Genomic DNA, 15369 nt, shown 5'->3' on the forward strand with positions numbered 1-15369 from the left:
GGTATAGGGAAGCATATATAGGTATAGGGGGCTCCCTGCGTGCTTCCATGAGACCCTCGGAGCAACGCGATGTGATCGCGTTGCTCCTGAGGGTCTCCTACTTTCTCCTCCCTGCAGGCCTCGGATCCAATATGGCCGCAGGGCTGCTTCCGGGTCCTGCAGGGAGGTGGCTTGCAAGCGCCTGCTCAGAGCAAGCGCTTGCAAGCGTCCCTGCAGTGCCTGTCAGATTGCAGTGCTCTGTAAAGTGTCAGATCAGTGATCTGACCCTATAACATGATGACCCCCCTGGGGCAATGTTATAAAGTGAAAAAAAAAAAATTCCTAAATAAAGAAAAAAAAATATTGTTCCCATAAATACATTTCTTTATCTAAAAAACCCCCCCAAAAACAATAAAAGTACACATATTTAGTATCGCCGCATCCGTAACGACCCGACCTATAAAACTGTCCCACTAGTTAACCCATTCAGTGATCACCGTAAAAAAAAATAGGCAAAAAACAACACTTTATTATCATACCGCCGAACAAAAAGTGGAATTACACGCGATCAAAAATACGGATATAAATAACCATGGTACCGCTGAAAACGTCATCTTATCCCGCAAAAAACGACCCACCACACAGCATCATCAGCGAAAAAATAAAAAAGTTATAGTCCTCAGAATAAAGCGATGCAAAAATAATTATTTTTTCTATAAAATAGTTTTTATCGTATAAAAGCGCTAAAACATTTTTAAAAAATGATATAAATGAGGTATCGCTGTAATCGTACTGACCCGAAGAATAAAACTGCTTTATCCATTTTACCAAACGGGGAACGGTATAAACGCCCCCCCCCCCCCCCCCCCAAAAAAAAAAAAAGAAATTCATAAATTGCTAGGTTTTGGTCATTCTTCTTCACAAAAATTGGAATAAAAAGCGATCAAAAAATGTCACATACTCGAAAATGGTACCAATAAAAATGTCAACTCATCCCACAAAAAACAAGACCTCACATGACTCCGTGGACCAAATTATTGAAAAATTATAGCTCTCAAAATGTAGAGATTCAAAACCTATTTTTTGCAATAAAAAGCATCTTTTAGTGTGTGACAGCTGCCAATCACAAAAATCCGCTAAAAAACCCGCTATAAATAGTAAATCAAACCCCCCTTCTTCACCTGGCTAAGTAGTACTGTACAGCCACATATGGGGTATTGCCACGTTCAGTAGAAATTGTGGAACAAATTTTTGTGCCATTTTTACCCACTTATTGTGTGAAAATGTAAAATCTGGGGCTGAAACAACATTTTGGTGGTAAAAACTTAATTATTTTTTCTTCACTGCCCAATGGTATACAATTATGTGACCCAACGATGGTGTCAAAATGATCACTGCACCCCTAGATTAATTCAACAAGTGGTGTAGTTTGTAAATAGGGTAACTTATGAGGAATCCTGCTATTCTGGCACCTCGGGGGCTCCCCCAGTGGGTCATGACACCCTCAAACCATAATAGTAAAATCTGCACTATAATATGGCGCTCCTTCCATTTTGAGCTTTGCACTGTGCCTCAAAAGTAGTTTTCACCCACACATGGGGGATTGGCACACTCAGGAGAAATTGCCCAACAAATTTTGGGATCCATGTTCTCCTGTTACCCTTGAGAAAATAAAAAATTTGGTGCTAAAAAATGATTTTTGTGGAAAAAATTAGATTTTAAATTTTCACAGCTCTATGCTATAAACTTATGTGAAGCACCTGGGAGTTCATGGTGCTCACCAAACATCTAGATAATTCCCTTGAGGGGTCTAGTTTCCAAAATGGGGTCATTTGTGGGGGTCTCCACTGTTTAGGCACATCAGGGACTCTCCAAACATGACATCGTGTCCGCTCTCGATTGCAGCTAATGTTGCATTCATAACATGAAAAGGTGCTCCTTGCTTTCCGAGCCCTGCCGTGCACCCAAACAGTGATCTTCGTCCACACATGGGGTATTGACGTACTCAGGAGAAATTGCACAACAAGTTTTGGGGTCCATTTTCTCCTGCTACCTTTGTTAGAATAAAAAAATTGGTGCTAAAATATATTTTTTGTGGAAAAAATGTGATTTTTAATTATCACGACTCTACTTTACAAAACTTATGTGAAGCACTTGGGGTTCAGGGTGCTCAACAAACATCTACATAAGTACCTTGAGGGGTCTAGTTTCCACAATGGGGTCACTTGAGGGGGGGTTTCCACTGTTAGGATCTCCAAACACGACATGGCGTCCTCTCTCAATTCCAGCCAATTTTACGTTCAAAACCTCAAATGGTGTTCCTTCCCTTCTGAGCCCTCCCGTGCGCCTAAAGAGTGGTCTTCGTCCACACATGGGGTTTCGCTGTACTCAGGAGAAATTGCACAACAAACATTATGGTTCATTTTCTCCTGATATCCTTGAGAAAATAAAAAAATTGTGTCCGAAGTAAAATTTTTGTGAAAAAAGTAAAATGTTTATTTTTTTCTTCCATATTGCTTCCGTTCTTGTGAAGCACCTAAAGGGTTAATAAACTTCTTGAATGTGGTTTTAAAAAACTTGAGGGGTGCAGTTTTTAGATTGTTGTCACTTTTGGGCATTTTCTGTCATATAAGCCCCTCAAAGTCACTTCAAATGTGAGGTGGTCCCTAAACAAAATGGTTTTGTAAATTTTGTTGGAAAAATTAGAAATCGCTGGTCAACTTTTAACCCTTATAACTTCCTAACCCCCCAAAAAAATGATGTTTCAAAAATTGTGCTGATGTAAAATAGACATGTGGGAAGTATTATTTATTAACTATTTTGTGTGACATAACATTTTGATTTAGAGGCATAAAAATGAAAATTTGAAAATTGTGTGAAATTTTCTAAATTTTTGCCAAATTTACATTTTTTTCACATATAAACTCAAGTCATCTTGAATAAATGTTACCACTTTCATAAAGTACAATATGTCACAAAAAAAATAATTTCAGAATTAGTGGGATCTGTTGAAGCATTCCAGTGTTTCAACCACATTAAGTGACAGTGGTCAGATTTCAAAATTAGGGCCTGGTCATTAACCTAAATGTGGCTTGGTCCTTAAGGGGTTAAAACCTGAGATGCTGGCCTACTGAAATGTATGTTCAGTAAGTGCATTCAATACTTGGTTGGGGCTCCTTTTGCATCAATTAATGCATCAATGCGGCTTGGCATAGAGGCGATCAGCCTGTGGCACTGCTGAGGTGTTATGAAAGCCCAAGTTGCTTTGATAGCAGCCTTCAGCTCATCTGCATTATTGGATCTGGTGTCTCTCATCTTCCTGTTGATAATACCCCATAGATTCTCTGTGGGGTTAAGGGCAGGCGAGTTTGCTGGCCAATCAAGCACAGTGATACTGTTGTTTTCAAACCAGGTATTGGTGCTTTTGGCAGTGTGGACAGGTGCCAAGTCCGGCTGGAGAATGAAATTTCCATCTCCAAAAAGCTTGTCGGCAGAGGGAGGCATGACGTGCTCTAAAAATTCCTGCTGGACGGCTGTTCTGACTTTGGTTTTGATAAAACACAGTGGACCTACACCAGCAGATGACATGGCTCCCTAAACAATCAATGATTGTGGAAACTTCTCACTAGACCTCAAGCAGCGTGGATTGTGTGCCTCTCCACTCTTCCACCAGACTCTGGGACCTTGATATCCAAATGAAATGCAAAATTTACTTTCATCTGAAAACAACAACTTGGACCACTAAGCAACAGTCCAGTTCTTTTTCTCCTTGGAAATGTGTCCACACTGGCAGTGTCCACACTGCCAAAAGTACCAATACCTGTTTTAAAAATAACAGTATCACTGTGCTTGATTGGCCAGCAAACTCGCCTGGCCATAACCTCAATGAGAATCTATGGGGTATTGTCAAGAAGAAGATGAGAGACACCAGACCCAACAATGCAGACAAGCCGAAGGCTGCTATCAAAGCAACCTGGACTTCCACAACACCTCAGCAATGCCATAGGCTGATCGCCTCCATGCCACGTCACATTGATACAGTAATTGATGCAAAAGTAGCCCTGAACAAGTATTTCAAATTTTAAAATCATTTTTCAAACTGGTGTTGTAAAGTATATTAATATACTGACTTTTGGTTTTCATTGTCTGTAAGCCATAGTCATCAACGTTAACAGAAATATACACTTGAAATAAATCACTCTGTCTGGGGGCTCAGCGACAGCTTTAACCCCTTCAAGTCGCGGCCCTTTTTCGTTTTTGCGTTTTCGTTTTTCACTCCCCTCCTTCCCAGAGCCATAACTTTTTTATTTTTCCGTCAATATGGCCATGTGAGGGCTTATTTTTTGCGGGACGAGTTGTACTTTTGAACAACATCATTGGTTTTACCATGTCGTGTACTAGAAAATGGGAAAAAAATTCCAAGTGCGGTGAAATTGCAAAAAAAGTGCAATCCCACACTTGTTTTTTGTCTGGCTTTTTTGCTAGGTTCACTAAATGCTAAAACTATCCTGCCATTATGATTCTCTAGGTCATTACGAGTTCATAGACACCTAACATGACTAGGTTATTTTTTTATCCAAGTGGTGAAAAAAAATTCCAAACTTTCCAAAAAAAAAAAAAAAAAGTGCCATTTTCCGATACTCGTAGCGTCTCCAATTTTCGTGATCTGGGGTCGGGTGAGGGCTTATTTTTTGCGTGCCAAGCTGGCGTTTTTAGTTATACCATTTTGGCGCAGATACGTTCTTTTGATCGCCCGTTATTGCATTTTAACGCAATGTCGCGGCGACCAAAAAAACGTAATTCTGGCGTTTCTGATTTTTTTCTCGCTACGCTGTTTAGCGATCAGGTTAATGCTTTTTTTTAATTGATAGATCGGGCGATTCTGAACGCGGCGATACCAAATATGTGTAGGTTTGATTTTTTTTTTTATTGTTTTATTTAGGATGGGGCGAAAGGGGGGTGATTTAAACTTTTATATTTTTAATATTTTTTTCACATTTTTAAAAACTTTTTTTTTTCACTTTTGCCATGCTTCAATAGCCTCCATGGGAGGCTAGAAGCAGGCACAGCCCGATCGGCTCTGCTACATAACAGCGATCATCAGATCGCTGTTATGTAGCTGAAATGCAGGTGTGCTGTGAGCGCCGACCACAGGGGGGCGCTCACAGCAGGCCGGCATCAGTAACCATAGAGGTCTCAAGGACCTCTATGGTTACCATCCTGATGCATCGCCGACCCCCGATCATGTGACGGGGGTCGGCGATGACGTCATTTCCGGCCGCCCGGCCGGATGCGGTAGTTAAATGCCGCTGTCTGCGTTTGACAGCGGCATTTAACAGGTTAATAGTGGCGGGTGAATAGCGATTTCACCCGCCGCTATTGCGCGCACATGTCAGCTGTACAAAACAGCTGACATGTCGCGACTTTGATGTGGGCTCAGCGCCGGAGCCCACATCAAAGGGGGAGACACGGCATGCGCAGTACTAGTACGGCGCATATCGTGAAGGGGTTAATGAGTTTGTGTTGTTTGATTGGTTCTTGTTATCTCTCCTCATGAACAGGTCTGATATGATTGGGCCAGAGAAAGGGTGCCAAAATATAAAATATAAATGGATCCTGTGACTGGTCAAAAGTGCACCATGACTTTACAGACACACTGTAGATAAATCTGTCCCCATACAGTATCATGTTATCAGCAGCACATCTACAGTTTATACCGGGGATGTGCTGCTGAGAACAATGATTTCTATTCCAGCATATACAATCCAATCACTAGATGAATATGCAGCATTTTGCTTGTTCAATATAATATACCCCATAGTCCTCCATATATTATAATGTGCACCACAGTCCTCCATATTGTAAAATGCACACCCCATAGTCCTCCATATAATATAATGTGCCCCATAGTTCTCCATATAGTATAATGCACTCCCCATAGTCCTCCATATAGTCTAATACACTCCCTGTAGTCCTCCATATAGAACAATACGCTCCCTATAGTCCTCTATATATTAAAATAAACTCCTCAGTCCTCCATATAGTATTATACACTTCCCATAGTCCTACATATAGTATAATACACTCCTCATAGTCCTCCATATACTAAAATACACTGCTCAGTCCTCCATATAGTATAATACACTCCTCATAGTGCTCCACATAGTATAATGCACTGTCATAGTCACCCATATAGTACAATTCATTTCCCACAGTATAATGCACCCCATAGTTCTTCATATAGTATAATGTATTCCCCATAGTCCTCGATACAGAGTAATGTAGCCCCCTCATAGTATAATGCAGCCCCGCCATACAATATAATGTAACCCCCCATAGAATATAATGCAGCCCCCCTCATAGTATAATGCAGCCCCTCTATAGAATATATGGTAGCCCCCACAGAATATAATGCAGCCCCTGCATAGAATATAATGCAGCCCCCTTATATAGTATAATGTAGCCCCTCCATAGAATACAATGTAGTCCTCCTCATATACACTGCTCAAAAAATAAAGGGAAAACTTAAACAACAGAATATAACTCCAAGTAAATAAAACATCTGTGAAATCAAACTGTCCACTTAGGAAGCAACACTGTTTGACAATCAATTTCACATGCTGATGTGCAAATGGAATAGACAACAGATGTAAATTATTGGCAATTATCAAGACACACTCAATAAAGGAGTGGTTCTGCAGGGGGGGAACACAGACCATATCTCAGTACCAATGCTTTCTGGCTGATGTTTTGGTCACTTTTGAAAGATGTTTCTGCTTTCACACTCGTGGTAGCATGAGACGGACTCTACAACCCACACAAGTGGCTCAGGTAGTGCAGCTCATCCAGGATGGCAGATCAATGTGAGCTGTGGCAAGAAGATTTGCTGTGTCTGTCAGCGTAGTGGCCAGAGGCTGGAGGTGCTACCAGGAGACAGGCTAGTACACCAGGAGATGTGGAGGGGGCCGTAGGAGGGCAACAACCCAGCAGCAGGACCGCTACCTCAGCCTTTGTGCAAGAAGGAACAGGAGGAGCACTGCCAGAGCTCTGGAAAATGACCTCCATCAGGCCACAAATGTGCATGTGTCTGCACAAGTGGTTAGAAACAGACACCATGAGGATGGTATGAGTGCCCGACGACCACAGATGGGGGTTGTGCTCACAGCCTAACACAGTGCAGGACGCTTGGCATTTGCCACAGAACACCAGGATTGGCAAATTCGCCACTGCCGCCCTGTGCTCTTCACAGATGATAGCAGGTTCACACTGAGCACATCTGACAGACGTGACAGAGTCTGGAGATGCCGTGGAGAGCGATCTGCTGCCTGCAACATCCTTCAGCATGAACAGTTTGGCAGTGAGTCAGTAATGGTGTGGGGTGGCGTTTCTTTGGAAGGCCACACAGCCCTCCATGTGCTGTCCAGAGGTAGCCTGACTGCCATTAGGTACCGAGATGAGATCCTCAGACCCCTTGTGAGGCCATATGCTGGTGCGGTTGGCCATGGGTTCCTCCTAATGCAGGACAATGCCAGACCTCATGTGGCTGGAGTGTGTCAGCAATTCCTGAAAGATGAAGGCATTGAAGCTATGGACTGGCCCGCCCGTTCCCCAGTCCTGAATCCAATTAAACACATCTGGGACATCATGTCTCACACCATCTACCAACGTCATGTTGCACCACAGACTGTCCAGGAGTTGGCGGATGCTTTAGTCCAGGTCTGGGAGGAGATCCCTCAGGAGACCATCCGCTGCCTCATCAGGAGCATGCTCAGGCGTTGTTGGGAGGTCATAGATGCACGTGGAGGCCACACACACTACTAGTTTACTACTAGTATAATGTAGCCCCCCTCATAGAGTATGATGCAATCACCCCTCATAGAATATAATAATTATAATACAGCCCCCATAGAATATAATGTAGCCCCCGATAGAATATAATACAGCCCACCTCCCCATAGAATATAATGTAGACCCCATAGAATATAATGCAACCCATCTCCCCATAGAACATAATGTAGCCCCCATAGAATATAATACAGCCCACCTCACCAAAGAATATAATGTAGCCCCATCTAAGAGTATGATGCAATCCTCCCTCATAGAATATAATACAGCCCCCCATAGAATATAATACAGCACACCTCCCCATAGAATATAATGTAGCATCCCATAGAATATAATACAGCCCACCTCCCCATAGAATGTAATGTAACCCCCATAGAATATAATACAGCCCACCTCCCCATAGAATATAATGCAATCCCCCATAGAATATAATAAAGCCCTCTTCCCCATAGAATATAATGTAACCCCCATAGAATATAATACAGCCCACGTCCCCACAGAATGTAATGTAGCCCCCTATAGAATATAATGCAGCCCATCTCCCCATAGAATATAATGTAACCCCCATAGAATATAATACAGCCCACCTCCCCACAGAATATTATGTAACCCCCCATAGAATATAATACAGCCCACCTCCCCATAGAATATAATTTAACCCCCCATAGAATATAATACAGCCCACTTCCCCATAGAATATAATTTAACCCCCCATAGAATATAATACAGGCCCCCTCCCCATAGAATATAATGTAACCCTCCATAGAATATAATTAATACAGCCCACCTCCCCATAGAATATAATGTAACCCCCATAGAATATAATACAGCCCACCTCCCCATAGACTGTAATGTAGCCCACTATAGAATATAATACAGCCCATCTCCCCATAGAATATAATGTAACCCCCATAGAATATAATACAGCCCACCTCCCCATATAATATTATGTAACCCCCAAAGAATATAATACAGCCCACCTCCCCATAGAATATAATTTAACCCCCATAGAATATAATACAGCCCACCTCCACATAGAATATAATTTAACCCCCATAGAATATAATACAGGCCCCCTCCCCATAGAATATAATGTAACCCCCCATAGAATAAAATTAATACAGCCCACCTCCCCATAGAATATAATGTAACCACCATAGAATATAATGCAACCCATCTCCCCATAGAACATAATGTAGCCCCCATAGAATATAATACAGCCCACCTCACCAAAGAATATAATGTAGCCCCATCTAAGAGTATGATGCAATCCTCCCCCATAGAATATAATACAGCCCACCTCCCCACAGAATGCAATGTAGCCCCCTATAGAATATAATGCAGCCCATCTCCCCATAGAATATAATGTAACCCCCATAGAATATAATACAGCCCACCTCCCCACAGAATATTATGTAACCCCCCATAGAATATAATACAGCCCACCTCCCCATAGAATATAATTTAACCCCCCATAGAATATAATACAGCCCACTTCCCCATAGAATATAATTTAACCCCCCATAGAATATAATACAGGCCCCCTCCCCATAGAATATAATGTAACCCTCCATAGAATATAATTAATACAGCCCACCTCCCCATAGAATATAATGTAACCCCCATAGCATATAATACAGCCCACCTCCCCATAGACTGTAATGTAGCCCACTATAGAATATAATACAGCCCATCTCCCCATAGAATATAATGTAACCCCCATAGAATGTAATACAGCCCACCTCCCCATATAATATTATGTAACCCCCAAAGAATATAATACAGCCCACCTCCCCATAGAATATAATTTAACCCCCATAGAATATAATACAGCCCACCTCCACATAGAATATAATTTAACCCCCATAGAATATAATACAGGCCCCCTCCCCATAGAATATAATGTAACCACCCCCTTGGAATAAAATTAATACAGCCCACCTCCCCATAGAATATAATGTAGACCCCATAGAATATAATGCAACCCATCTCCCCATAGAACATAATGTAGCCCCCATAGAATATAATACAGCCCACCTCACCAAAAAATATAATGTAGCCCCATCTAAGAGTATGATGCAATCCTCCCTCATAGAATATAATACAGCCCCCCACAGAATATAATACAGCACACCTCCCCATAGAATATAATGTAGCATCCCATAGAATATAATACAGCCCACCTCCCCATAGAATGTAATGTAACCCCCATAGAATATAATACAGCCCACCTCCCCATAGAATATAATGCAATCCCCCATAGAATATAATATAGCCCTCTTCCCCATAGAATATAATGTAACCCCCATAGAATATAATACAGCCCACCTCCCCACAGAATGTAATGTAGCCCCCTATAGAATATAATGCAGCCCATCTCCCCATAGAATATAATGTAACCCCCATAGAATATAATACAGCCCACCTCCCCACAGAATATTATGTAACCCCCCATAGAATATAATACAGCCCACCTCCCCATAGAATATAATTTAACCCCCCATAGAATATAATACAGCCCACTTCCCCATAGAATATAATTTAACCCCCCATAGAATATAATACAGGCCCCCTCCCCATAGAATATAATGTAACCCTCCATAGAATATAATTAATACAGCCCACCTCCCCATAGAATATAATGTAACCCCCATAGAATATAATACAGCCCACCTCCCCATAGACTGTAATGTAGCCCACTATAGAATATAATACAGCCCATCTCCCCATAGAATATAATGTAACCCCCATAGAATATAATACAGCCCACCTCCCCATATAATATTATGTAACCCCCAAAGAATATAATACAGCCCACCTCCCCATAGAATATAATTTAACCCCCATAGAATATAATACAGCCCACCTCCACATAGAATATAATTTAACCCCCATAGAATATAATACAGGCCCCCTCCCCATAGAATATAATGTAACCCCCCCATAGAATAAAATTAATACAGCCCACCTCCCCATAGAATATAATGTAACCACCATAGAATATAATACAGCCCACCTCCCCATAGAATATAATGTAACACCCATAGAATATAATACAGACCACCTCCCCATAGAATATAATGTAACCCCCCATAGAATATAATACAGCCCACCTCCCCATAGACTATCATGTAACCCCCTCATAGAATATAATACAGCCCACCTCCCCATAGAATATAATGTAGCCCCCCATAGAATATAACACAGCTCCCCCCCACCCAGAGAATGACCCCACAGTCCAGTACTCACTGATATATTTAAAAAAAACAATCCTCACGCCCCGTGCTGCTCGACGCTCGGCTCTGGTGGTCTCAGATGATGCACTGCCCGGGCCTGGCACACAGCAGGTGCACAATGAGGTGACGTCATCACACACCCGCAGAGGCAGAGGGGAATGATGGGAGAGGGAGCGTCATCTGAAGCTCTCTCCTCCATCATTGCTTTGAACTGTACCAGCGTCTATGGCGGTTGAGTCAGCGCTGGCGGCAGGCGGGCCCCCCTGACCCACGGACCCCATAGCGGCTGTATGATGTGCTATTAGCGGCACGCCACTGGCTGGGGGAGCGGGGGCCCTAGGCAGCTGCCTGGTCTGCCTGCCACTAACATCAGCCCTGCTTTTTCTCAAAGTCGTATAAACATCAACATCCCTATCAGCTTGAATTCCTAGATTTTAAGACTTTTAAATCTGTAATACTATGTTAAGGTCCAGAAATATGGTTTCCCACAGGCGTGTCCAACTCATTCCTTAGAGTGTGTCTATGTAGATTCATCTTTGCTTGTAGTTTTTGTTTAGTTTCCCCCATATAGGTTCATCCAGGGCACCTTGTATATTCTATCATGCATGTACACCACAGTACATGATGTACATGAGAAGAAATCATGATCTTATAGCTCTGATTTGTGTTGAATATGCGGATTGTGTTTTATTGTAAAATGTGCCCATCTCTGATGGTGATAAGAGGACACTTCTGATGAGGAGATTAGGGGACTGTTTGTAGCAGAGAAGTGGTAGATCTGGGATAGATCTCTTTCTTTCAGTCTGTTGTCTTTGTGGAATATTTGTTGAAGATCAGCACCAATTTTCCTTAGGGTACCGTCACACATTGAAATTTCCATCGCTACGACGTTACGATTCGTGACGTTCTAGCGATATCGTTACGATATCGCTGTGTCTGACACGCTACTGCGATCAGACACCCTGCTGAGAATCGTACGTCGTAGCAGATCGTTTGGAACTTTCTTTCGTCGCTTGATCACCCGCTGACATCGCTGGATCGTTGTGTGTGACAGCGATCCAGCGATGTGTTCGCTTGTAACCAGGGTAAACATCGGGTAACTAAGCGCAGGGCCGCGCTTAGTAACCCGATGTTTACCCTGGTTACAAGCGTAAACGTAAAAAAACAAACCGTACATACTCACCCGTCGGTGTCCTTCAGGTCCCTTGCCGTCTGCTTCCTGCTCTGAGTGCCGGCCGGAAAGTGAGAGCAGATCACAGCGGTGCTGCGCTCTGCTCTCACTGTACGGCTGCACTCAGAGCAGGAAGCAGACGGCAAGGGACCTGAAGGACACCGACGGGTGAGTATGTACTGTTTGTTTTTTTACGTTTACGCTGGTAACCAGGGTAAACATCGGGTTACTAAGCGCGGCCCTGCGCTTAGTTACCCGATGTTTACCCTGGTTACCCGGGGACTTCGGCATCGCTCCAGCGCCGTGATTGCAACGTGTGACCGCAGTCTACGACGCTGGAGCGATGATTATACGACGCCGCGACGTCACGAATCGTGCCGTCGCAGTGATGGAAATTTCAATGTGTGACGGTACCTTTAGGATACTCATGTGGGGATTGTATGTGACCACACAAGGTGCTATGTCGTAATTCCATCTTAGTTTGTAGTTCAGGAGGCTACTTTTTGGGATTCTTGTAGCTCTGTGGATCTGTTCATAGTATTTCTATAGTTCATACTGCAAATAAGCTATGAAAGAGAAATCATCCATAATAATAACACCTGGGAAACCTCAGAGGTTCCTCTGCAATATGAGACCTCACTATGCAAAATTATAGTGTGATGGGCGAATTTTTGAACAAGTTACATGAAACCGTTCTTGTCCTTTGGCTTTATGTGAAATTACAGGCCAGTCCCTTCAAGGTAATGCAGGATAAATAGTGTTGCTTGTCAGGAAAATATGAAATATGTTCCATTCTTCTGGGGGACACAACCAGAGCTGACCTACTACCCCTACCACCATTGGTTTCTGTAGGACCAAATCCTACACACAGCCCCTCTCTCTGTGAATTTCCATCCCCCCTCCCTTCAAGCAAATGGTCAGCTGGAATACGAGTTTTATTGCCTGCTAGAACTAGCAGATCTGAATGCATTTTCCCTCCAAAAAACTCTTTCTCTTCTAAGCAAAGCAGTCAAAGTCAAATTCAATAATACACATTAGTCCCGAAAACATGAAAATTAGATTTCCAGGATCTGGGCACTTGGGGTTACGCATGGCAGTGTTTTGCGGTATTTAGGGCTATCAGAAACCTGGAAATGAATTTCTGCCCTCAAGCAAATCACAAACATACCGTGTGTGGACTCTAAAAAACAGTAAAATTGCAAGCGAAAAATTAATCCCAATACCTTTGGCCTGTGAGCTTTCAGGCCAAAGATATGAAGAAAAGGAGTTATCGATAACTTTCAAAGATGTGTGCACCTCCCAGAAAACAGTCCTTATGTGAGGTCAGCAAAGTGGGAGTTCTTAGTTTTATGGCCGAAGCATAAAACAGGAACCTCCATCTTTGGCATTCATTCAGAGCCAGGAGAGATAGCTGAACACCATACCGTTGTACTGGATCATTTCTTTGGGATCTCTCCTCCCATTTATCGACACATCATACCTGTGACTGATATTTAGTACGTTTCGTATTTTATCCCGTTTTGTTTCACATCTGTTTATACATATTTGTATTTTGTCTCTTTTTGTAATATTGTTTGTATCTTTTGTAAACACTGCCAATTCTTCCAGAGTAAAATTATAAATTTGCTAGCTTCGTTCTTCTTGTTCTATGAGTGATCCGACACGTACTCCGCGTAAATTCACGCTACCAAACGGGTGTCCCCTATAAGAGGTCGTGATGGCAGTATAGTTTTTGTATTTATGTAGTGTTGGGGACTTGATGGTGACTGGATTGAGGTATATATATATATATATATATATATATATATATATATATATACTGTATATATATATATTCATATGTTCCTACCAGGAACCGGTGATATATACATCCCGTCACATCACGTGGCGTAATATTCTACATAAATTAGAGCAGCTGCACTCATTTTCTTATCCTCTGTCAATACATGTTATTGGCCAGCATGGTAAGGGGGCGCCATAGAGCTGTAAGTTCCTATTACGTTTGTGACAGGGCTGATTCTAAAAGAAAGCAGAAATCAGTGTACAAAATTATGGAATCTCTGTAACTTAATTTTAATTTGTTTAAATAATACTTCAAATAATATCCTTTGGGCACCTATTGATAGATGTACATTTAATGATTTTATTTAAATTGCTTAACTTTCTCTAGACAAAATAAAGTGTTGTACTACATTGCAGCCTCACTGTTAGGAATGAAGATAGAGGTGAAAATTCAGGAAGAACGCCCCACACGACAAAGATGGAGAATATACAAGCTGTAGAAGAATGGTGAGTTTACATTTCAATGCTAATTCGACAGTGTATCAACAATTCTAATAAATCAAGTCTTATGGGGAATTTTCCTGTACTTGTTCTTTTTTTAGTATAACCTCTAGGCATGAAAGATGAAAGACTTTAAAATCTGTTCTCAGCTCGAGCATTCAGCAATGTTCTTTGCTGAACCCATCACATGCTTTTGGTCACAGGAGTCTAGTGACAAAATTCTTCCTAACTCATATGACCTGTATTTGTAATGACAAGCCAATAAAAGCATAGTAACTTCTTGGAAACAGATTTTTTTTGTATTTAATATTTTTATTGTGATAGCTATGTCATAGTAAAGCTATTTGCCTAATAATTTTGTAGGAAAAGTCTTGCATCTCTTATATAGTTCATGCATTGCCCACAGGGACAGGAATTCTAAAGAATTTCTCTAAATATTGCATGTTGCCTGTGGCTGCCACATGGACCATGCTGACAACAAAGGTTGACACTCGTTGAAAAATACAGTAGGGCATATAGTTCTTGAAAAATACTGCAGTATTGACCAATAATACAAGGTTTGTAGTGGACCAATATACAGTCATAACTCATGACCGAAAGTGTTGGCACCCTTGAAATTGTTCCAGGAAATGTAGTATTTCTCCTAGAAAATGATTGCAATTACACGTTTTGTTATACACATATGTATTTCCTTTGTGTGTGTTGGAACAACACAAAAACCAGAGAGAGAAAAGGCAAATTGGACATAATGTCACGCAACCCCCAAAATGTTCCTGACAAAAATTTTTTGGCACCTTTCAAAAAATTGTATGTAAACAACTTTGTTTCACTCATGTGATGCTCATTCAAACTCAC

General features: G+C 41.8%; 1 protein-coding gene across 3 annotated transcripts in view; it reads left to right on the top strand.

The window, feature by feature from the left end:
• Positions 1-15369, top strand: part of RGS17 (regulator of G protein signaling 17) — a 205223-nt gene that overhangs the window by 125051 nt on the left and 64803 nt on the right. The window contains exon 3 of one of the 3 annotated variants that reach the window (XM_077283117.1): positions 14443-14520. In XM_077283117.1, the coding sequence (XP_077139232.1) occupies positions 14443-14520 (78 nt within the window). Of the gene's footprint in view, positions 1-14401; positions 14521-15369 lie in introns of all 3 variants that reach the window. The other 2 variants (XM_077283116.1, XM_077283118.1) reach the window with 2 other exon arrangements.

This window comes from Ranitomeya variabilis, chromosome 2, assembly GCF_051348905.1.
Source record: "Ranitomeya variabilis isolate aRanVar5 chromosome 2, aRanVar5.hap1, whole genome shotgun sequence".
In the NCBI taxonomy this organism is placed as follows: domain Eukaryota; kingdom Metazoa; phylum Chordata; class Amphibia; order Anura; family Dendrobatidae; genus Ranitomeya; species Ranitomeya variabilis.